Source organism: Canis aureus, chromosome 16, assembly GCF_053574225.1.
Source record: "Canis aureus isolate CA01 chromosome 16, VMU_Caureus_v.1.0, whole genome shotgun sequence".
NCBI lineage: Eukaryota > Metazoa > Chordata > Mammalia > Carnivora > Canidae > Canis > Canis aureus.
This window is the reverse complement of record NC_135626.1, coordinates 40,152,248-40,175,681: the sequence shown is the minus strand read 5'-3', so window position 1 is coordinate 40,175,681 and position 23,434 is coordinate 40,152,248. Positions and strand designations below refer to the sequence as shown.

Genomic DNA, 23,434 nt, shown 5'->3' with positions numbered 1-23,434 from the left:
ACCTAAACAAACCAGAGAATCCATCCATGTATAGTCCTTTTACATCACTGCCGCCCACAGCAGCGTGGAGAGATGTACAGGGACCATGGACAGACAAGCTGCCCGACCCCAAGCTTTCCAGAAGAGGACTCGAGGTGGCTTACAAAAAAGGATTGTCCTCTCAAGTCTCCTAAGAAGCAGTGAGGACAAGGGATGGGAGGGGGCAGCATTAGGCGCTGAGCTTCCTGGCAGCCTGGATAAAAAGGGAAAGCTAGTTAATGAAGTGAGTTGACCCTTCAAGTTTTCGTGTGGAAGCTAACTGAGCCTCATAACCTTGACAAAAATCAATTCATGTCTCTGAGCCTCAATTTCTTCATCTATAAAATGAGGATAATGCCTGCTCTGCCTACATGGAATGAGGGCACAGTGATTCCAGGCAGGAAGAAGGGGAAAAGGCAAAAGTCTTTTTCCCAGAGGAGTTTTGCCTTTCTGTTTTCCAGAAAGGACATCTCCCCGAGGGACATTGGCAGGAAACTGCCACATGACCCTACTATCCTGCAAGGGAAGCTGGAAAATTGAGGATATTTTATTGTACACATTGCCCCCTTGTTAAAATCAGGGTTCTGATGGTAAGAAAGGAAGGAGGCATGGAAGGCGGGGCAGATCTCCAGTTGTGTCTGCCATGACTCGGAGCTAGACTCCCTGGCCAGCCTCTTCCTCTTAGGTAGGCTTGTCTGAGGGAGGCAGCAGAAGTGCTGAGTGTCTGGGTGTCCGCAAAGGAGCCGAGCAAAAGGGGAAGTGTGGGCCTACTTAGGTGGTGTGGGTGGGCCAGACTGGCCCCCCACGCCGAGCAATGGGATGCCTGGCCCCGGTGGTCTGGGGGAATGTTAGTGCCCGCCACCCACCACAGTTAGCAGTTTGTGTCACCAGTACCAATGGAGACTGACACCCACCCATCACAATGGCAGGTGCCACACTGGAGACCAGGGAGGCGGAACGAAGGCCACCCCACCCCCCAGAAATGGCAGTGAGCCAGAACAGGGGACAGAATCCAACAAGGTGGTGTTGGGCAGAGGACCTCCTCCTGCCCTGTGGTTCCTGCCAGCTGGACTTAGAATCAAACTGACATGAGACAGGGACGCCTGGGTGGCTCAGTGGTTGAGCATCTGCCTTGGGCTCAGGGCGTGATCCCAGGATCCGGGATCAAGTCCCACGTCTGGCTCCCTACATGGAGCCTGCTTCTCCCTCTGCCTGTGTCTCTGCCCCCGCCCCCCCGTGTCTCATGAATAAATAAATAAAAATCTTTTTAAAAAGTTAAAAACAAAAAAACCCCAAATTGACATGAGACAGATGAACAGAAGAAAAAAAAATTTAATAGGTATACTGGTATGATGGGGAAGCCACCCAGACATGAACTTCCAAAGACAATGAGACAATGGGAAGCTTATCTGAGCTAAGGAGACCAGGAGGGTCTGAGGGTACAAACAAGAGAAAGCTCACTAGCAGGAAGATGAGAGGAGAGGTTTGGAAAAACAAGGTTGCCCAGGTATGTAGGTTCTTAGGTAAAGGTGAGTCTACTAAAAGCTCTCTTCCTGATGCAGGCTCTCCTTTCCAATGCAAACTTTGGTAGCTGAAGGGGAAGCAAAGAGCTTTTCCTGCATCTGTTGGGATTTCATTACTTTTACCTCGAAGTAATCTTTATGTCCAAGTGGCCCTTCTTGGGGGCAGCCTGCTCTTGGTCCCAACAGTGGGATTTCAATGTCCAGTTATCAGAGGGCACTTGGCTGGCTTAGTTGACAGAGCGTGTGACTACTGTTGATCTTGGAATTAGGAGTTTGAGCTCCATGTTGGGCAAAGAGGTTACTTAAAAAAATAAAATAAGGGATCCCTGGGTGGCGCAGCGGTTTGGCGCCTGCCTTTGGCTCAGGGCACGGTCCTGGAGACCCGGGATCGAGTCCCACATCGGGCTCCCGGTGCATGGAGCCTGCTTCTCCCTCTGCCTGTGTCTCTGCCTCTCTCTCTCTCTCTGTGACTATCATAAATAAATAAAAATTAAAAAAAAATATTAAAAAAAAAAAAAATAAAATAAAATAAAATCTTAAAATCAAGTTATCAAAACAAATCCAAAGTAAGTTATCATTTGTGAACCTAAAAGTACTGTTAAAAATACAATTCCATTAAGAAAAAATGTTTAAAGATTTTATCTATTCATGAGAAACAGAGAGGCAGAGACACAAACAAGGAGAAGCAGGCTCCTGTGGGGAGCCCGATGTGGGACTCAATCCCAGGACCCCAAGGTCATGACCTGAGCCACCAGGTGCCCCGAGTCCCATTTTTTTTTCCGAGTCCCATTTTTAAAAAATACTTTATACATTTATTTGAGAGAGAGAGAGAGAGTGAGATCATGAGCAGAGGGAAGGGGCAAAGGGAAAAGCAGACTCCCTGCTGAGCAAGGAGCCCCATGTGGGACTTGATCCGAGGACCCTGGGATTATGACCCGAGCCAAAAGCAGAAGCTCAACCAACTGAGCCACCCAGGTGCCCCAGTCTGTCAACTTTAAAAAAGTTATTTAAAAAATTAAAAATGTGGGGATCCCTGGGTGGCTCAGTGGTTTGGCGCCTGCCTTTGGCCCACCCAGGGCGTGATCCTGGAGCCCCGGGATCAAGTCCCGCGTTGGGCTCCCGGCATGGAGCCTGCTTCTCCCTCCCTCTGCCTCTCTCTCTCTATGTCTATCATAAATAAATAAATCTTTAAAAAAATTAAAAATGTTTTTAAAGTAAGTATTACTAGGGCAACTACCTGGCTCAGTCAGTAGAGTGTGACTTGGGGTTCTAAGTTCAAGCCTCACATTGGGTGTAGAGATTACTTAAAAACAAAATCTTCAGGGTACCTGAGTAGCTCAGTCAGTTAAATGTCTGATTCTTGATCTCAGCTCAGGCCTTGGTCTCAGGATTGTAGGGTCAGAACCCCCTTGGCTTCATGCATGTGGCACCTGCTTAAGAAAAAAAATAAAATAAAAAAAATTAATTTAAAAATGAAAAATAAAGTAAGTCTTACACTAAAAAAAAAATTTTTAAAACCTGTCTACACAACCTCACCCAAAAAACATGTTCGTTGGCTAAAAAAGACACAATCGACAAGATAAAATAGCCAGGTAGGAAATAATTAGATGGAATCCTAAATCCTATGCTTTAATCCAAAAACATCTACACACATATGGAGAAAATGGGGAAACTTGGTAACATCCAGGACACGTGGGAAAGATTTGAGAAATTCAGTTAGTTGACCCCCAGTTCCCAATAATTACTAGTACAACGACCCTGTTGGAAAATGTGTCCAAACGCAGTCCTGGTCTGTATTGATAGGGATGTAGTGTCTCTGGAAGGGACAGGAGCACTCTTCATGGACTAGATTCATGGGTCATTCGTTCATTCAATCACCAAAAGCTTCATAAAGACCTGCTTTCTGCCAGGCTTTGCTTAAGGCCCTAGGGATAGAGATGCCCCACATTCTTCCAGTGCAAATCGGACAGGGAAGCAATGCTAGCAGGAGAGTGTGCACGTGTGCAGGGTGCTGTGGGTTTCATGGGTTCTGTGAGCCTATGGAGGGAGAAGGTGACAACTGAGCCACCTTTCAAATGAGCAGGTGTTTGACGGAAATCTTGGAAGGTACCCGAGCCTTCCCGGCAGTGGGAGCAGCAAAGACATGAGGAGGGGAAACTGAACACAGAGTAAAGAGAAATGACCGTGGGTTGAGCAAGAAACAGGCTGAAAAATGAGGCGAAACTGGTGAAAGGTCTCCATGGAACATGGCACAATGAGGTGCCTGTGACAAGGGAACCCCAGGACACTTTCCTCTGCTGGGGTTGGCTGGAATGCCTGCAGTCCTCACTCAGTGGTCAGGGGTGCTAACCCCCTGTTTCTCATCTATCAAATAATATTTATTCTTCCTTTTGGTGATGATAAAATGAAGTAACACATACAAAGCTTAGGGGACCCAGTGAATTTGTGTTTCTCCCTGCTTTGCTGTCCACCAACCCCATGACTTGTTCCTGGAAGGGCTCTGAGTCTGGACATGGACCCAGGGTTCAGAAGGAGCCGGTGAGTCGGGGGACAGAGTCAGGGAGTGAAGGGCTCCTCTGTCATCTCCCTGACCCTGGAGATAGAGGAGAGAGGCCCAAGGACAGGAGAACAGCCTCCCAGGCTCGCCACCATTGCCTACCCAGCAGGCTAGACATGGCTGATGGCCCTGCCCTCCCTGACACTGGGTGCTGTGGTTCCCTCAACCTGGCTCCCAGGTGCTTCCCACGGAGACTCCCAGGCCCGGGGCAGGCCCTGTGACCAGCCACCTGCTGATAGATCCTATCCCACTTAGGCCTCCAACTCTGGAGCCTAGAGGAAGTGAGTGAAGGCTGAGCCGAGGGGCTCTAAGTACGAAGCAGGGAGGGGACTATGCTGGAGTCCCCTAACACCCTCCACCCCCGAGGGTCAGCTGTCCTTGTGTCCTGGGAGGTGTCCTGGTGGGGCTCACCTATGTTGGGGAGTGTGGAGCGCTGTGCAGCGTCCAGAGCCGTAGGATCTCACCTTAACTGGGTAAGCCTCTCCGGAATCTTGGGGGGACACTCCCCACCCCCTCCCACAACCAGACTCACCCAGAGAATCCATCATGTGGTCATTCAACAGATACTAAGTGCTTACTCTGGTTAGAGCCCTAAGGATACAGAAGTGAGGAGACACTACTCTCCTGGTTAAATAACCACCTTATAAGTAACAGATTCTTACATTGTGAGCAGTGAGAGGCAGGAAGATGCCAGGAGAAGGCACAACAGGGAGGCACCCCTCCTGGGACCAGGGAGGGCTTCTCAGAGGAGGAGGCCGCCCTCAGCAGGACAGCCGGAGAAGAGCAGGGGCCAGTCTGCAGGCTCTGTGGGTGGCAGGTGGTGGGTGCCCCACCAAGACAAGAGCCCCCAGATGAGAGAGAGGGTGCCGTGGGGTTTGGAGTGGAGGTCATTATCGTCCCCTAGGATCCTGGCCATCCCTGCTAGAGCCCGGCCCCCTCCATCATCCCGTACTTCCCCTCTGCCCTTTCTCCAAGCCTCTTGCCTTCCCTCGCCCTGACCAGCAGGGGGCCTAGAAACCCAGAAGACACCAGGCTGAGCAGCGCAGGACCCCTGTGTCCCCAAGTCCTCACTCCAGGCTTGGGAGAGGCTTGCAGTGTTCTGTGCCCAGGAGTCCGGTCAGGGTCTGGGGAGGAGGAAGAAAGGAAGGGGGGCCTTACCTTGCGGAGGGGCCTGGGCACCTGGTGAGGAAGAGGGGCCAGGAGAGGGAGGAGGGCTCCCAGGGGTCCTGCAGGAGAGGAGTAGGAGTGGGGGTGGTGAGGCGGCTCCCCGGCCCTATGCCCAGGGCACTCCCTTCTGTCTGATGCAGAAAGTGGTCCTGGTGTCTGGCCGTGCCCATATCCCTGGCACCGACCCTCAGGGGCCCTTGCTGTGGGGTAGCCTGTCCTAGGTTCGTTTTCCAGATCAGGCCAGGAGTGGTGGCCTGAGTGTGTGTGTGTGTATGTGTGTGTGTGTGTGTGTGTGCATGGCCTGAGGCTGGGTTTTGGAGTGACTGTGCCCCCATGTTCATGGCTGTGAGGGGTCACGGGTCCCTTCCTATCCTCTCTCTGGTTCAGCAGGTGTCAGAGGGTGCATGCTAGGAGGGAAGGCAGGAGGCCTCGGGTTTCTGTCCTGCCAATCCCTCTGGGGGACAAGGCTGACGGACACTGCTGGAGAGGGGCCCGGCCGGGTCTCCTGGGCAGCCCTGCGCTGTGGGAGACATCCATCAGCCAGGCCAAGAGGCCCACGAGTGACCAGGGGTCTGAGCTTTGGCTTCTCCATCTGCAAAATGAAGTCACCATCCTTACTCTGCCTCTTGTGGGGTCACTGATCCCACAGGTGAGGGCCGCCTGGGTGAGGGTAGGGATATGTGGGCTGGCACTGCCCCCTGGTGGCTGTAGCTAGAGTTACTCTGCACGAGTGTCCAGACCTAGAGGGTGCAGTGTCCTGGGAGCCTGCAGGGTCCCCTCCATGTCTGTCTTCTCCACTCCACTTTCTTCTTCACCTCAAACTTCCCAGGGTCCTCAGGGCTGCTTTCTCATGAACAGGGATAAGTCAGCTCAGCAAACGTCCATTTAGTATGGAATGGGCACCTATTTATGTCCTGTTCTCTGCCACCCCCCAAATAAATAAATAAATTTTTATTTTTAAAAAATATTTCATTTATTTATTCATGAAAGATACAGAGACAGAGGCAGAGACATGGGCAGAGGGAGAAGCAGGCTCCCTGTGGGGAGCTTGATGCAAGACTCGATCCCAGGACCCAGGAATCAGGACCTGAGCCAAAGGCAGATGCTCAAATCACTAAGCCACCCAGGTGCCCCAAGTAAACAAATCTTAAAAAAAAAAAAAAAAAAAAAGTATTCAGGGGAAAAAAAGACAAATTACACTCAGGGAAATAAAGAGAAGAATGAATTCGAGTCCCAATTGAGATGTGCTATAAGAATAAAATGCACTCTCAGTTTAGTATAAAAAATGCAAAATATAATCTCATTAATAATTTTTTATGTTGATTACATGTTGAAGTGATAATATTTTGGAGACATTAAATTAAATAAAATATATTATTAAAACTAATTTTAGGGCACTTCACAAGCTTAGTCAGTGGAGCATGGGACTCTCGATCTTGAGGCTGTGAGTTCAAGCCCCACAATGGGTGTGAAGCTTACTTCGATTAAAAAAAAAAGAAAAGTTAAAAAAATACACTATAGCTGCTAGAACATTTAAAAATACAAATCTGTTGTGACCGAAATAGATTTGCAGTTACCAGAGGCTAAGAACAACGCGGGTGGGATGAAGGGGAGATAAGAACTCATTGCTGATTAGTATGGGGAGTTTTGTAGGGGTAGGTGATAAAAAAATGTTAAGAAACTAGATACTGGTGTTGGTTGCACAGCTCTGAATATGCTGAAAACCACCTATTGGACACTTTTATTTATTTATTTATTTATTTATTTATTTATTTATTTATGATTTTATTTTATTTTAAGATTTATTTGTTTATTTTGGTGGGAGGAGGGGCAGAGGGAGAGAGAGAATCCCAAGCAGACTCTTTGCTGAGGTGGGCGGCAGACCTAGGGCTGGATCCCATGACCTGAGATCACCAACTGAACAGAAATCAAGTTGATGCTCAACCGACTGAGCCACCTAGGAGCCCCTATGATTTTATTTTATTTTTTAAAAAAGATTAATTCAATTTATTTATTTGAGATATATAGAGAGACACAGAGAGAGAGGAGCACAAGCAGAGAGGAAGAAGAAGCAGACTCCCCGCTGAGTAGGGAGCCTGATGCAGGGCTCGATCCCAGGACCCTGAGATCATGACCTGAGCCAAAGGCAGATGCTTAACTGACTGAGCCACCCAGGCACCCCTCTGATTTTATTTTATTTTATTTTATTTTATTTATTTTATTTTTTATTTTATTTTTAAGTAATATCTATACACAGCTTGGTGCTTGAGCTCACAACCCTGGGATCAAGAGTTGTATGCCTCACTGGCTGAGCCAGCGAGGCACCCCTGGACATTTTTAGGGGTGCCTGGATGGTTCAGTAGGTTAAGTGGCTGACTCTTGGCTTTAGCTTAGTAGACAATCTTTTTTTAAAATTTTATTTATTTATTCATGAGACACAGAGAGAGAGAGAGAAAGAGAGAGAGAGAGAGAGAGAGAGAGAGAAGCAGAGACACAGGCAGAGGGAGAAGCAGGCTCCATGCAGAGAACTTGACGTGGGACTCGATCCTGGGACTCCAGGATCACGCCCTGGGCTGAAGGCAGCACTAAACCACTGAACCACCCGGGCTGCACTTAGTAGATAATCTTCTTCCTCCCTTCTTTCTGTACCCCCTCCACCTCATGCACACTCTGTCTTTGAGATAAATAAATAAATAAATCTTTTTTTTAAAGCTATTTTGTTTTTGTTGTTTTGCTTTTTTTAAAAGAGGGACAGGGTTGTTATGGTCTAAATGTTTGTATCCCCCTGCAATTCATGTTGAAATCCTAACTCCCAGAGTGATGGTGTTTGGAGGGGGGCCCTTTGGGAAGTGATTAGGTTTTGAAGTGGGAAGCCTCACAAATGGGAACCAGTGGCTCTTGTAAAAGAGGCCCCAGGGAGCTAGCACCCTTCACCCTTCAACCACTGTGAGGACCGCAGGGAGAAGACAAGACAATTGTCTCTGGACCAGGAATTGGAGGTCTCACCAGACACTAAATCCGTGGGCACCTTGATCTTGGACTTGCAGCCTCCAGATCTCTGAGAAACAGTTTATAAGCCACCCAGTCTAGGGGGTCTTGTTAAAACCACCTGAGCAGACTAAGACACCGCCCACTGTCTGTCTACTCTCAGCCCTGGCCTTCCTGTTCAACCCAAGTTAGATGACATCTCTCTGACGACAAGCCCTCCACTTCCTCAAGTGAGGTCTGGTCCATGAGCCTGCTGCTCCCTTTCTGACTCCACCACCTGCAATTCTCTCTGATGATTTAGGCCATTCCCATCACCTCCTTCTGCCTCAAACCTTTGCTTTTGCTGTTGTCTTTCACCTTCTTTCAGTGACTATCCTCTCCTGCTCCCTCCCTCCATCTGCTTTGGACAGAAGTGACTCTTCAGGGACCACCCTGATGTTTAACTTGCACCCCACAGCCTGCCTACTGCTCCCAGGCAGCCCCTCCTGTTGTCTTTTCCTCCACAGTACATGCCCCATGTAATATACTCTCTGATTTGCTTCTTTGTTTATTATTTGTGGCTCCCCATTGTATGTGGGCCCTAGGAGGGCAAAGATCTTTGTGTGTTTTGTCTCCTGATATGTCCCCAACACCTGTCACATTGCCTGGCATCCAGGTGCTTAATACATGTGTGTTGAATGAATAATGATGGATAGTTTAGGGGGACAGGAACAGTGGAGATGAAAGAAGAAAGGAAGTCAACAAATATTAAAGCAGCTCAAGATAATCATCAGAAAACAGGACAGCACGTGAAAAGCACAGGGGTTGTGAATCTTGGATGCCTCCTCTTCTTATCCCCATGCCTTTGGCCTGAGCCCCCCTTAATAGTTCGGAAGGAGTATTGCAGTCTGGGTGGGAGGAGGGGAGGAAATGAGGATGAAGAGGCCTGTGGGCAAAGGTTGGGAGGGGTCTGAAGTCCACAGGGGAACTGCTTCTTACTTCCCTGCCCAGAGGAGGCTGGACTTGGAGCCAGTATTTTAGAAATAACATGACTAAGGAAGATTGCCCCTTTGATAAACAGGCAGATAATTCCCCGTGGGGCTGATGGGGGTGGGCATGAAGGATTTGGTGCTGGGGAGGTGAATGGGCACCAGGGTTCACTCACCAGTCAGGAATGAGGAATACTGGCTCCTGAGGAGAGAGGCTGCCATTGGAGGGGGACAGGTATGAGCTGGCTGTGAAGGCTGGAGTGGTCTGAGATGCAAACTACCAAGCCATTAATGATTGTCCTCCCCCACCCACCCAGACCACCCCATCAGACAGGTTATTCCTATTTTTCTCATAGTTCCTTGCTTTGTTGTTTCCCTCCCCCCCAAATTCACCATACTTTGTAATTGTCTTGTTTTCTCATTTATTTGTTTCCCTTTCTAGAATCTGAACTCCAGGAGAGCAGGGATTTCTCTTGTTCCCTACTCTAGTCTGAGAGTGTATGTATATATATATATATATATATATATATATATATATATATAGTAGAGACCCTCTCTCTCTCTTTCTTTCTTTTCAAAGATTTTATTTATTTGACAGAGAGAGATAGTGAGAGAGCACGAGCAGGAGAAGAGGCAGAGGGAGAGGGAGAAGAAGACTCTCCATGGAGCAGGGAGCCTGACGTGGGACTTTATCCTAGGACCCTGAGATCATGACCAACCGACTGAGCCCCCCAGGCACCCTATAGTAGGGACTTGTCAAATGAATGAATGGACCCAGATGAAATTCTTATCACAATGCTTCTCTGTGGAAAGCTGGTGGACCAGGTAGTCTGATCCTTGTCCCTGGTTTGCATCTCTTGTCCTGTGCTATGACCTGGATGTCTGGCCCCAAAGGCACGTGTCAGCAGTAGGAGCCTCTGTCCCAGGTGCAGTCCTTGGGCAAGAGCCTCTGTCCTGGGCTCAGGCTTGGAGTGGTGGCTATGTGCAAGGGGTTCCTGGAATTCCTTAGGGATGGATTCATGTGGAGGGGGCAGGGGGAGTATCACGAAAATCTAGTATATGTGCTGCCGAAGCGAGCACAGTATCACGAAAATCTAGAAGAGAGGATGAGGCCTCAACAGCAGAGGGGCTGGAGAGGAGGAGAGTGCACGTTTGAGGCATATTTAGAAGGTAAATTAAGCAGGATTGGTTATTCAAGGGAAGAAAACTGCGGCACCAGGGATGATTCTAAGGCTTGAAAAGAATTAGTGCCACCACCGTCTCTTTCAGGCCTGCGGGTTCTTCCAGCCTAAAGGTGCAGAAATGGCCCCCAGACTCCTGTGCTGCCCCACCCCGCTCATTCCGGACTTTGGGACCACTGGACTCTCACTCTCTCGTGGGTACCGCCTCCCGTGGCGCGTTCCCTGCGCTGAAGGGCCGCAGGTGTGGTCTTGGGGACAGACGCACTCTGAGCACTGCCGGCCACTGATAAGGATGCTTGGGGCCACGCGGGACGCGGTCGCAGGAGTCTTCACCGGGAGACCTCCTCTGAGCGCGGTCTCCAGGAAGAACAGGTTTGCAGGGTGGAAGGAGGTGGGCAGAGTGGATGAAGGCTGGAGGCAAAGCACAAGGAAAGGTAATAGGATGAACTCCGAAGTAAGCAAGAGGGCTGTGGGGCGGCTGGAGCGCGGGGTGGGAGCGCGGGGCCGAGTGCGTGACGCGCCACCCTGGGCAGCGCGCTCAAAGCATCCCGGAGTTGGATTCACCCCCCAGCTCCCGGGGACGGCACAGGACGGGCCTAACTCCCCGCTCACATCCAGGTGGGCAGCCGCAGCCCCGCGGGAGCAGAGGGAGGCGTCCCCAGCCGGGGTCCTCGAAGTCTGTACCCGAATTCCAGGGCCGCGGCGACTTGGGACAGAACCATTCTCCGGAGGCGGAGAGGGGAGGAGAAGTCCTGCCCTCGGACCCCAAGCCCATGGAACCAGCTGGAGCCGCCGCTCGACTCTTCTCCTTCTTCTGATTTTTGCGCTCTGCTCCTGCCGCCGAGAGCTTCCCGCGCGCGCGCCCCCAGGCCCGGGCCCCACCGCTGGCTCCCGGCCGCCCACTCCCGCGCGTGGTACGGCCCGGCGGGCGCCCACTCGCGGCGCTGGCTATAAAGGCCTGGCTGCGGCAGCCGACTGCGGACTCGAGCGAGATGCGTCCTAGGGGGTCGGGCCAGGGCGCCGCGGGGCGCCGCGTGAGGCCCGGGGCTCCGGCGCGAGTCCCCCTCGCACCCCGCCCCGCGGCCAGTCCCGCTCCGGAGCCCTCTGCGCGGCCCGAGCGCGGCCCTGCGCACGCACCCGCGGGGGCGCAGGCGGCAGGCTCCAGGTCCGCGTGCGTCTCGGGACCCCAGGCCCGCGCTCGCCCCACCTCCAAGGCCGGATCGGCGGCAGGAGCCCCGCGCACGTCCACATTCTCCGTTCTCCAGGGGAATGCCCAGGCCGTGCCCCGCAGCTTGGACGCGCCATGGACCCGCTTCATATTCCAGGGGCCCTTGGGTCCCCGGGCCGCTGGCCTGGGGACTGGGAAGGCGGCAGGCATCTGGAAGACGCCGGCCGCCCGCATGGGCCGTCGGCCTGGGGTGTCGGGCCCCGACCGTGCCGCCTTCATTCGGGAGCTGGAGGAAGGTAAACCGGGTCCCCGGAACCCCAGAGCTGGTGGGACACGGGCATTTCCATGGAGAAGGGGGCCCCGTCGGCTCCAGGCGCCCCGCCCCCCCCGGCACTCAGTCTCATCCCTCGGTGATGAGACGTCGCTGTCTGCGGGGCCTGTCGGGTCGCCTCCTCCCCATCTCCTTCCTCCTCCCTTCTGTCGTCTCCCGATTGCTGTCGGTGGGTCAGGTGCAGGGGCTCGGCGCGCGCCCGTTGCTCCGCAGATCAGGCTCCCGCAGTGCCCGGAGAGGGCGGGGGGAGGGGGGGCGCTGCCCACGGTGCTCTGAGTCTGCGCTGGCCGCCAAACCAGCGCCGGGGACGTGAGGGGGCGGCGGAGGGGGCGGCTTTGGCAATCTTTAGGGGAGGGGGTCAAAGCCCTGCCTTCCCCAGCCTGGGGGTGGGCTGGGCCTCAGGTTTTTTTCCCCTCCTGGCCTCTCCTGGGTGGTGGGAGATCCCTGGATTGGGTCTAGACTCTCCGTCCCCCTACTCAGTGCCGGAAAAGTCTCTTCCTCCTCTCCACATGCAACAGGTGCACGGTGGGTGGGTGACTGTGTCTTTTTTTTTATGACCCATGAGGCTCCAGTGAGTCGGCCAAGGCTGCCCTCTGGGGAAGGGGTGATGAGTCAGTCTGCGGCTGCACTTCCGTTCCACTAGCCGCCTGCATTCTTCTAGGTGCCAGGGACCCAGGCGGCCGAGCTTGGAGGACTGTGATCCTTCATCTCACCCAGGGCTTTCCAGAACAAAAAAGAGTCCAGTTGGCCCTGGGAGCAGGGAAGGGAGTGCTCGGTACTGGGGGTGTGTGGAGAGGATATTGGAGGCAGGAAGGGAGCTCAGTCATCTTCCTTGTCACCGACTCTTGTTGTTGGGGGAGAACTGGGGACAGGGCAGGAAACAGTGAGATGTGAGGTAGGTTATGAGCCCCCCCACCATCTTTCTGACCCAGCCACTCCACCTGCTTTTGCAGCTCTGTGCCCTGACAGACCCCTGCCAGTCAAGATCACCCAAGAAGATGTCAAAGTGATGTTAAATTTGCTAGAGGAGGTGTGTACTGCCTTCCCTACTGGGGCCAGCCTGAGCCTTAGCCAGGCCTCCATGCTAATTCTGCCCTGGAGGGGTAGGAGTCTTGTCTATTTCCTGCTTGACTATTTCTCTGGGGGCCAAGCTGGGGGATCCCTCTTATGGAAAGCAGGTATATGTGGGATGTCTAGGCTGGAATTGGTCTCAGAACCATCTGATCTGTTCTCTTCTATAAGGGGAAACTGAGTCGGGCCCCACAGTGGGTTGATGGCAGACTCTTCTAGTACCCTGGAAAACTAGGGTGTGGAAGGGTTTTGTTTAGTGGCCTAGCTTCCCGCTGACCCCTGTGTACTCCTTCGCTTCTCCCAACTGTCTGGGAGATCCCAGAAAACATGAAAATATTCCCCATGGATGTGGATCCCTCTGCAGAGAGAGCGGGACCTAAATACGGCGGCTCGCATTGGCCAGTCCCTGGTGAAGCAGAACAGTGTTCTGATGGCGGAGAACAGCAAGCTGGAAGCCATGCTGGGCTCAGCCAGGGAGGAGGTAACTGGGCAGGGAGGAGGGGTAGGGGGGGTGCCATCCCAGACCTGCCTCATTGCCCTTGTGCCAGGACCTGTGCCTGCCCCGGCCTGCGTTCCAACAGGGATCCTCTCCCCCCACTGCCAGATTTTACACCTGAGACACCAGGTGAGCTTGCGAGATGATCTCCTTCGGCTCTACTCAGACTCTGAGGAGGAGGAGGAAGAAGAGGAAGAGGGGGAAGAGGAAGAAGAGGAGGAGGAGGAAGAAGAGACAGAGGAGGAGGAGGAAGAGGAGGAAGAGGAGGAGCAGCATGATCATCCCTATGGAGCCTCTGAGCTGTGAGTATCCTGCCTTTTCATCTGGGAAGCCCCTTCTCTGTGCCTCAGTTTCCATATTTGCAAACAGGGACACATGGGGTAGCTGCCAGCAGGGTTGCTGGGCCAACTGAGACCACTACATTTAGCCTGAGTGGGCCAACCCTGGGTGGACTGGGACCTGGGTCCCCCCTCTGCCACCCCCCCCGCCGGTGCCCTGACCCCTATGGCTCCCACCCCTAGGACTTCTCTGGGGGAGCCGGAGTCACTGCACTTCTGCCCACAGCTGGAAGCCCTCCAGGAGCAGCTGAGGCTGCTGGAGGTGGAGAACGAGCAGCTGAGAGAGGAGGTGAGGATGTGGCAAGGGGGTGCCCCTGCAGGCAGGGGCCTGTTGACTCCCCTGCCCCTTCCTCTCTCCCTTCCTCTCTCCCTCCTTCCAGGCCTCTCAACTCGACGCCCTGGAGGAGGAGGAGCAGATGCTCATCCTGGATTGTGTGGAGCAGTTTTGTACGTGGGGTTGTAACTTCTCGTGGAGGGCTATCCCAAGGAGCAGAGGGAAGACTCTGAGTTTGAGTTCCAGCTCTGACTCGTTCTAGCTGTGTGAGCTTGGACAAGTTCCTTGGCCTCTCTGAACCTTCATCTTTAGAATGGGGAGGAATAATCTCAGCCCTGCAGACCTCTCCAGAGGCACAGCTGAGGAAGTGCTTTAGCACACTGTAAAGAGCTGTACAGAAGCTAGGGGGCCCCTCTATGCCTGTTTCCTTTTGTTATTTGGGAGGGCCTGGAAGCAAGGAAGAGAGGAGCTGTGAGTTGCCAGAGTTGCCCTGCCGGGACTGGGGCAGGGCCTGGGCTGGTAGCAGTACCGTGTGTTTATGATGAGGGAGGCGCAGCGTGAAGCCAAGTCTAGTTGTGAGATGCAGGCACAAGATGGCAACATGCTGCTCCCTCCCCGCACGCCTGGCTTTCCTTCCCTTGGTTCCTGCGTCGGAGCTGGTCCCCAAGTTCTGTTGCTTCCAAATACCTCCTAAGAAAGGCTCAAGTCTCCTCCCTCCTCCTCACCCCCTGCTCTAGCCCAGGCCTGGTCTTAACTGGTCACTTTGTACTGCTGTGCTTCCAGGTCCTTCTGCACACAGCCCAAATATAGTTTGTTTGTTTGTTTTTTGCTTTTTTTTTTTTAAGATTTATTTATTTGTTCATGAGAGACACAGACATAGGCAGAGAGAGAAGCAGGCTCCCTACGAGGAGCTGATGCAGGGACTCGATCCCAGGACCCCGGATCATGCCCTGAGCCAAAGGCAGACACTCAACCACTGAGCCACCTAGGCAACCACGCTCCACCCCCCAAATAAGTTTTCTAAAACCAAATCTGACCATGTCATCCTGGGCCTAAAACCCTGAACTTCCCATTGGCCAAAGGGTAACCTCAGCCCCCTGCCCAGCCCCTGAGCCCTCCCTCCCAGGGCCCGGTGATTGGCTCTGGGCTGCTCCACGTGCTGCCTGGACCTGGTTCTCCCTTCTTTGCCTCGCTGGCCTGCTTACCCTGCAGGTCTTCGCTTCGAAGCCGGTGTAAGGCAGGATGGGAGCCGCAGCTCTGACTCCCAGTGCACCCTTTACACTTGCTCTGTCCTACCCAGAGTAGGTGCTGGTGGAATTTCCTTGCCCATCGGTGTCCCCACTAGACTTGAGCTCAGTGTGCACTGGGACCAGGTCTTGTGGACTGCTCACCCAGGGCTCACCGAGGGCCTTCCCCATGTTGGTCAACAAACATTTATTGGAATGAAGACCCAGGGAGGAACGCAAAGTCCTGGAAACCCAGAGTCCTCTGCAGGAGCCGAGGGGTGGGGCAGATGGAGGCATCGGGAGGGCCAGACTGGTCGCTGAAGGCCATGGGAGCCAGCGCTGACCTTCCGTCCCTGCCCTTCCCCAGCCGAGGCCAGCCAGCAGATGGCCGAGCTGTCAGAGGTGCTGGCGCTCAGGATGGAGAGCCATGACCAGCAGCGGAGGGAGGTCACCCAGCTGCGGACCCAGGTCTTGAAGTTGCAGCGACGCTGCCAGTCGGTGCGTCTGGGTGTGTGCATGGCTCCCTCCTTCTGTCCTGGTCCCCACAAAACCCCAGCCCCCTTCTTCCTGCCCTGGCCTCATGGAGCTCTCAGCTCAACCAGGCTCATAGGCCCCTCGCTGTGGCAGAGTCAGAGTCAGAGGAGATCTCAGTGAGCATCTCATTCTGCCCCCTTGTTGTCGCAGGGAGGGGACCAAGGCCCAGAGAGGGTCACGGGGTGTTCCAGAAACCAGGCCACATGACTCTCTTGCCTTATGTGGCCTCATTCCCTGTGACTTCATACTTCAAGGGTTGCCAAAGGCTCATCAACTTGCCTGGGAAGACTTGGCGGAGGTGGTAGGGACTTGGGTGGGGCTGGCCAGTCCCAGGTCTGGCTGACCCGTCTTGGTCCTTCCAGTATGGGGTCGAGACGGAGAAGTTGCAGCAGCAGCTGGTTTTGGAGAAAGAAATCCAGATGCGGCTCCAAGATGAGGTGAAGCTCCCCCTGGCTCCTGCCCCAGCCTTTGCGAGCCCCTGGCCCAGAGCAGGGAACTGGGGGCCCTTGGTCAGCTGGCTGAGGCTGACTCTCCCTGGAAGATGACGAACTCCTTGAACAGGCTCTGGGTCTGTTCCTTTACATGCCCTCGGTATCTGGCATGGGGCCTGGCGGGTAGCAGCTCAGATGGGGTCTGAGTGGAGGAGAGTCCGGGGATCTGCCTGGGGGCACTGCTTGCCTCTTAGCCCACACTTCCCTGCACGGTGGGGAGAAGATGGGCCCAGTGTGCTTGTCTGGGGGTGCCTGGGTCCCCGCAGAACCTGCAGGTGGCTTCCCAGCTGCAGGGCCTGCAGGAGAAGTACACGGAGCGTGGGGGCATGCTGACCGAGGCCCAGGAGGAGGTGAAGACCCTCCGCCAGCAGGCCTCTGTGTCCACTGGCCCTGTCACCCACTACACATACACTGCACCTCTGGTGAGGATCCCCGGCTGCCTGCCTCAGCCCTCTGTGTGCTTGTGCCTTGGCCCCACTGGCTGATTTCTATCCCCAGTCCCTTTCTGTCCCTGGCAGTAGGGGCTGGAGTTTTGGGGGGGGTCCCCTGGTAATGCCTGCCTTTCCACTGTAGGATGCCCTTCCTGGTTTCCAGGAGACCCTGGCCGAGGAGCTCAGAATGTCTATAAGGAGGATTATCTCAGACCCTGTGTTTTTTATGGAAAGGTGTGCTGCTGGAACCGCGCCCCACCCCCCCACCCCTGGGCCCTTGCCTGATGTGCACTCACTTTCCCAGAGTGGGGAGGGGGTTTGCTTCCTACCTTCCTCACTCATGATGCTCCCTGTTACCTGCCCCAGTTCCTCCCCCTCCCCACCCTTGTCTCTGTCCGTGGGTGTGGGTCTGTCATTTTTCCCTGGGATCTTTTCCCATGTTGGGGCCCCAGGGACTTTGTGGTTTCAGCTAATATTGCCTTGGGACAGTGAAGGCCCTTTTCTCTATTGAAGGAATCATGGAACTACTGCAGACGAGATGCCACACCTGGGGTAAGCTGGCCAGGGGCTCCCCTGTCACCTGCTCTCACTTTTCAGCAGCCACACAACCACCTGTGGGCCTGCCACCCTGGAGAAAGCTCTACTCTCTGGGCTGGCTGCGCCCAGCTGTTCTGAGAAGGGGCTGCACCCTTTCCCTTCCGATCTTGCCCCATATATGGCCATCTGACTTAGGCTGTTCCAAATAGGGACTGAAGCCTTCCCTTCACCTCACCAGGGACTGAGAGGTGAATGAGCACTGGCCTAGGAGCTGGAACCATCTGGGACTGAGTCCCAGCTTCATCCCTTTATTGGCTGTGTGTCCTTTGGGCAAATCCCTTGACCTGTCTGAGCCTTACTAAAATGGATTTGTTCCTATGGCAACTAGCTGTGGGATGGCCTGTGATGGTTAAATCCTGGAGAGGAGTGGAGGGAATATACTATCCTTGCTGCTCTGTGCTGTGCACAGGGTGGGGGTACTAGGGGAAGGCAGGGCTTGTGCAGTGTTGGTGACTGTTCTCTCTCCTTCTCACCTGGTTCCTGGGCTGAGTGTTTGAAGTCCCGAGGGTGGTACCCAGCTCCCCTTTCCCCTTGGCTGGGACAGAAGTGGGAAGTTAGCCGTCGGGTGTGTGTGTAGATGGGCAGAGAGCAGGAGAGCTCCTCAGTCCTGGTGCCTGGGAATGTCCTGGGGGAGCGGAAGAGGGGGGCTGAGGGCTCTGGCTGGGGTTGGCTTTAGGGGCACAGAAACTTTCCTGTCTCCCTGCCCAGGTACAAGCTGCGCTGCGGTGAGGCACGAGAGCAGGGACAGGGGTTCGAGGCTGAGAAGGGGTTAATGAGAGCAGAGGATTTTGTGGCAGAAGATTTTGTGCCTTCGGAGGAGTCAGTACCTGAGGAAGAGCCAGGGGCTGCAGAAGAGGTGGTGCCAGCTGATGAGAGGTCGACAGAAGAGGCGGAGCTTGTGTCCGAGGAGACTGAGGCCTGGGAGGAAGTGGAACCACAGCTGGATGAGACAACGAAGCAGAAGCAGACGAAGCAGACGAACACAGTGACTTCAACCCTGGAGGCCACAGGCTTGGGCTCCTCTCACCTAAGCATGAAGCATGTCCTCCAGCAGCTGGCTAACTGGCAGGACTCGGGGTACAGGCGGCAGCTGAGGCGGAGAATGCTCCAGGAAGGTGGGTGCTCCCACAGGGGCCTCCCTTCCGCCAGGACAAGCTGCAGATCATCAAGCCTATGAAAGTTGAGGATAGGTGAGCTCTGGGGTGCTCACTTACCCCAGCCTGGCCCCACCCACTGGGATGATTTGCATGCACTTTGCATATCAGTTGCATAGGCACCTCTGGGTTCTTTCTGTAGGAGCTGTAGCTCTAGTACTCATTTATGTGGAATTTGCCTAGGATTTCAGAGCTCTACCCCCTTTTCTCCTGGGGGCTGAGGCTGGGGATCAGATCAGGACTACAGCTCCCCATTGCACCTCAGCTTCTTGTCTCTCCTGTCCCCTTCCCTGGCCTCCCACTCCACCTCCCCCATCCCCAAAGCTCCCCAGCCATACAGCAGTGGTGGCAGCAGTGGGTAAAAACTATGTAGGGGGAGGGATCTCAGAGCAGGAGCTAGGATGCTTACCCAGGACTTCCAGTGTCTGGAGGAGGACAGGGCCAACCCCCCTTCCAGGGCCTGGGAAGAAGGAAGGGTGTCCTGGGGCCCCCCAGGCCATTGGGATAAAGGCCTCTGCCAGCAAGGGTTGCAGTTGGACTAGTTCCCTGGGTAAGTCTGAAGATGGGCTAGAGTCTCCTTCAGGGTGGTAAGGGGTGGGTCCGGGTCTCCTCTCCCCAGCTAGAAACCCCAAGGTTTGGGGAGCTGCACCTGCTTAGTGCCAGCTACATGCTCTGCGAGTGTGAGTCCTACCTTCCAGGAGCTCACAGAGATACCAAAGGTGATTTAGTGACTGGCATTGTTTCCTTTCATACTCACACCCCCCATAGGTAGGAGTTACCATCCCCCTTTGTTAGGTGAGAAGCCTGAGGTTTGCAGAGCTAGAGTAACACTTCAAGGTCACACAGCTCACACAGCTGGAATGGATCTGAGCCTGTTTCCGTCACTACTACACCATAAGGATTTCCTGGCCTGTCTCTCCCCTCTGACTGTCTGCTGCCTGCCTGGCCTGCTCAGTCAGCTGTAGAATTTATAGCCTGTTGTTAGCCTCACTGTCATTATGTGGCCAGCCCCCACTCTGATGGCCTTGTCACTGCTGGGCAGCCTCAACAGGGTCACCATGGAAGGTTGTGCAGTTTGTAAACTGAACGGTGACCTCGTTGGCTGGCCTGCACAACGATCCATCCTGGTTATCTTTTTGATACAGCTGACAAGGCCTCAGCCCCTGCCCACCATCAGCCTCCAGTTCACATACGTTTACCTTCTCTTCCAGGCTTTGCTGTTCCTCAGCAGCCTACAGAGGCCCCACAGACAGACCGAGGCCCCTCCTTCAGCTGCCTGGCCAAGTCCCACCTGCCCCAGAAACCTCCTTCCCATCCTCCCAAACAGGACCCTCCTGTCTGTTGCTAGTGCACCATCAGTCCTGACCAACTTAGGCTGGGGCTCAGGACCCCGGTGGGTCTGGCCCTGCTCCCTGCTCTGCTGCTCGCTCTTCTGTTGTTTGTCAGGCCGTACACCTGCCGGTACAGGAAATAAAGGACCCGTGTGCTACCTGGCCGGGCCTCTGGCATCTTTCTAGGAGTGTGCACATGTCTGTGCGTGTGTGTGCATGTGTGTGTGCTTATGCCTGCAGCTTTGCTGCGGCAAAGTTGTAGAGAGAGAATGGGCTCTAATACTGAATCATGCGCCAGGGCTTTTTTTTTTTTTTTTTTTTTTAGATTTTATTTATTTATTCATGAGAGACACGGAGAGAGAGGCAGAGACATAGGTAGAGGGAGAAGCAGACTCCCTGCAGGGAGCCTAACATGGGAGTTGATCCCAGGACTCCGGGATCACGACTTCAGTCAAAGGCAGACAATCAACCACTGAGCCACCCAGGCATTCCTGCCATACGCTTTTATTAAAAACATTACTTAGTCACATCAACAACCCCTGTGGAGTGGTGGATGAGCTGATAAATGGTTGCTGGAGGATGAAACAGGCCCAGGCAAGTTAAATGACCCTCCCAAGGGTCTAACAGCTAGCCATGGAACTGGGATGTAAACCCAAGCCCTCAGGCCTCTGGAACCTACAGTTAGGCTCCTTTCCTTGTTTTTCTGCTGCAGGGATTCTGGCCCAGTACCCTGGCTGCAAGGGATAAGACACAGACCGACAAGAGTCACCCACTGTCTTAGGTAGAGATCCCTCAGACCTGAAATCAGATCTGGAACAGCATTTGAAAACAAGTAGTTTGGAAGATGATCCAGGAAGCACTTCTGGGCGAAAGTGGGGAATTGAGAATGGGAGGATGCTAAAGAAAGGGAGATGCTTCACCAACTGAACCACTCAGGAGCCCCGGTTTATTTATTTTAGAGAGAGTGCATGTGAGCAAGCATGGAACCCAACATGGAGCTCAATCCCCAAGATCATGACATGAGCCAAAATAAGAGTTGGACGCTTAACCTACTGAGCCACCCAGGTGTCCCATCATATGGCCATTCACAGGCAAGACCCCCATGGCCTATTGCCATCATGGTAACTCTTGCACCTTAACCGGTGACAACCTGATTGCAACAGCTGTGCCAGTGTGGGCAGCTTTCCAAGGAGAGGTCAACACAACCTCTGATACCTATCTGCTGCTGTTGATTTGATGAAAACTTGATTTCCTATCTATTTACCTGGAACAGACTGCAGTGCCCACTCATAGTCTTGCCCAAGTCTGTGTCAGCTCCCTGGCTTTCTGTCACAATATCATCCGATGCAATATAATTATCTAGACATTCTGCAGAGTATCACTATGGTCCAATTCATCGATGTCATCATAATAATCAGACCTAGTAAGAAGGAAGAGGCAAGTACTCTGGCCGCCCTGCTGCTAAGACACGTGTGTCAGAAGTTGGAGCACAAACAGTGCAAAAATTCAGGAATCCTGGTAAAGTTTTTAGGGATTCAGTAGTCTAGGGCAAACCTTACCTCTACTACTAAAAAAAAGAGGCACAGGGCTTGCTAGGACTCTTTGGGTTTTGGAACCAACACTACTGTCCTTGGAAATACTGCCCTGATCCATTTATCAAGCGAATTAGGAGGCTGCCAGTAGAGCCCAAATCAAGGAAGAATTCTTGGGCCAGTCCAGGCAGCCCTACTGATTGGAACTTATGACTTGGTGGACCCCACAATGCCAGAAGTATCCATGGTGGACAAGGACACCATGTGAAGTCTCTGACAAGTCCCAATAAGAACCGCAGTGCAGGGACGCCTGGGTAGCTCAGTCATTGAGCATCTACCTTCGGCTCAGGGCGTGATCCGGGGGTCCTGGGATTGAGTCCTGCATCAGGCTCCCTGAGCCTGCTTCTCCCTCTGCCTGTGTCTCTGCCTCTCTCCCTGTGTCTCTCCTGAATAAATAAATAAAATCTTAAAAAAATAAAAGAACTGTAGTGCAGACCCCTAGGACTGGCAAACTTTCTCTAAAAGATAGAAAATAGTTTAGGATTTGCAGGACAAGAGGCAAAACCAAAGATATGATGTAAGCATTCAAATAACTATGTAAAGTGTAGCCATTTAGGGGTGCCTTACTGGCTCCATGGAAGAAGCATGTCTCTTGTTCTTGGGGTCATGAGTTTGAGTCTCATGTTGGGTGTAGAGATTACTTTAAAAAATAAAAAAAGGGGCACCTAGATGGCTTAGTTGGTTGGGCATCTGCCTTGGGCTCAGGCCATGATTCTGGAGTTGAGGGATCAAGCCCCACATCAGGCACCCTGCTCAGTGGGGAGTCTGCTTCTCCCTCCTCGTCTACTGTTCTCCTTGCTTGTGCTCTCTTGCTCTCTCTCACTCTCTCTTTAATACATAAATAAAATATAACAAAAAAATAGGGGCACCTGGGTAGCTCAGTCAGTTAAGCTGTGACTCTTGATACCAGCTCAGGTCTCAATCTCAGGGTCCTGAGTTCAAGCCCCACGATGGGCTCCATGCTGGGTATGGAGCCTACATCATACATACATACATATATAAGGTATAGCCATTTAAAAATATCCATCCCAGGGGTGCCTAGGTGGCTCAATCAGTTAAGCATCTGTCTTGGGGATCCCTGGGTGGCTCAGCAGTTTAGCGCCTGCCTTTGGCCCAGGATGTGATCCTGAAGTCCCAGGATTGGGTCCCACATCGGGCTCCCTGCATGGAACCTGCTTCTCCCTCTGCCTGTGTCTCTGCCTCTCTCTCTGTGTCTCTCATGAATAAATAAATAAATAAATCTTAAAAAAAAAAAAAGCATCTGTCTTCCGCTCAGGTCATGATCCCAGGGTCCCGGGATTTCCCTGCTCAGTGGGGAGCCTGCCTCCCCCTCTCCCTCTGCTACTCCCCCTCCTTGTGCTCTCTCTCTCTCTCTGTCAAATAAATACAGTCTAAAAATTAAATAAGTAGATAAAATCTTCACAAAATTGCCATATGATGGAGTCTATCACTTATGCACTCTTTAAGGATGGTATTAATCTCTGCCATTCCACCTAAAATGTATTGTGAGCCGGAGGGCGGCTTCACTTAGCTTTTCCCCCCATGATGGCACTTGCTCCTCATGACAGGGAATTAACGTGAGGGTTCTGACAGCTTTTAAGTTTATCTGTCCCTCTCATGCAGTTGGGGACCAGAGAATGACCAACTTGTGTCCAAGGATCCATTGGCTCTACTGTGAGACAGATGCCACTTGTCACTTGGCCTCCATGCTCTCTCTCTTTTAAAGATTTTATTTATTTATTTGAGAGAGAGAGAACAAGTGAGCAAGTGAGCAAGGGCACAAGCAGAGGGAGCAGCAGAAAGAGAAGCAGATTCTCTGCTAGGCAAGGAGCCTGATGTGGAGCTCGATCCTAGGACCCCGGGATCATGACCTGAGCCAAAGGTGGATGCTTAACAAACTGAGCCTCTCAGGCGCCCCAGAAAAAAATATTAAAGATTTTATTTATTTGGGGGAGAGGAGCAGAGAGCGATTCCCCACTGAGCAGAGCCTGGTCTGGG

At 53.1% G+C, this 23,434-nt stretch overlaps 1 protein-coding gene across 8 annotated transcripts; it reads left to right on the top strand.

Annotated features, from left to right (window-relative positions):
* The first annotated feature begins 11,379 nt into the window (after window positions 1–11,379).
* On the top strand, window positions 11,380–22,653 carry HAP1 (huntingtin associated protein 1). Of its 8 annotated transcripts, none has more exons than XM_077853194.1 (13): window positions 11,380–11,866; window positions 12,855–12,931; window positions 13,337–13,453; window positions 13,577–13,770; window positions 13,990–14,095; window positions 14,187–14,253; window positions 15,674–15,804; window positions 16,203–16,277; window positions 16,598–16,753; window positions 16,905–16,996; window positions 17,276–17,314; window positions 18,068–18,474; window positions 20,557–22,653. In XM_077853194.1, exons 1-13 carry the CDS (start codon window positions 11,395–11,397, stop codon window positions 20,589–20,591), a joined length of 1,968 nt encoding a protein of 655 aa, XP_077709320.1. In that variant the 5' UTR covers window positions 11,380–11,394; the 3' UTR covers window positions 20,592–22,653. The 8 variants fall into 8 exon arrangements, with proteins under 8 accessions (XP_077709320.1, XP_077709317.1, XP_077709318.1 ...); XM_077853191.1 differs by lacking the exon at window positions 20,557–22,653 and adding an exon at window positions 19,725–20,006 and having other exon boundaries at window positions 16,619–16,753; XM_077853192.1 differs by lacking the exon at window positions 20,557–22,653 and adding an exon at window positions 19,725–20,006 and having other exon boundaries at window positions 16,926–16,996.
* The last annotated feature ends 781 nt before the right edge of the window (window positions 22,654–23,434 follow it).

What these genes read in the sequence shown, in the direction of transcription:
- HAP1 (XM_077853190.1), top strand. Translation starts at nt 11,395, where the DNA reads ATGCGTCCTAGGGGGTCGGGCCAGGGCGCCGCGGGGCGCCGCGTGAGG. An exon ending in CCCTATGGAGCCTCTGAGCT is followed by an intron (nt 13,771 to 13,989) that starts GTGAGTATCCTG and finishes TCCCACCCCTAG; the next exon opens with GACTTCTCTGGGGGAGCCGG. An exon ending in GCGGAGAATGCTCCAGGAAG is followed by an intron (nt 18,475 to 19,724) that starts GTGGGTGCTCCC and finishes CTTCTCTTCCAG; the next exon opens with GCTTTGCTGTTCCTCAGCAG.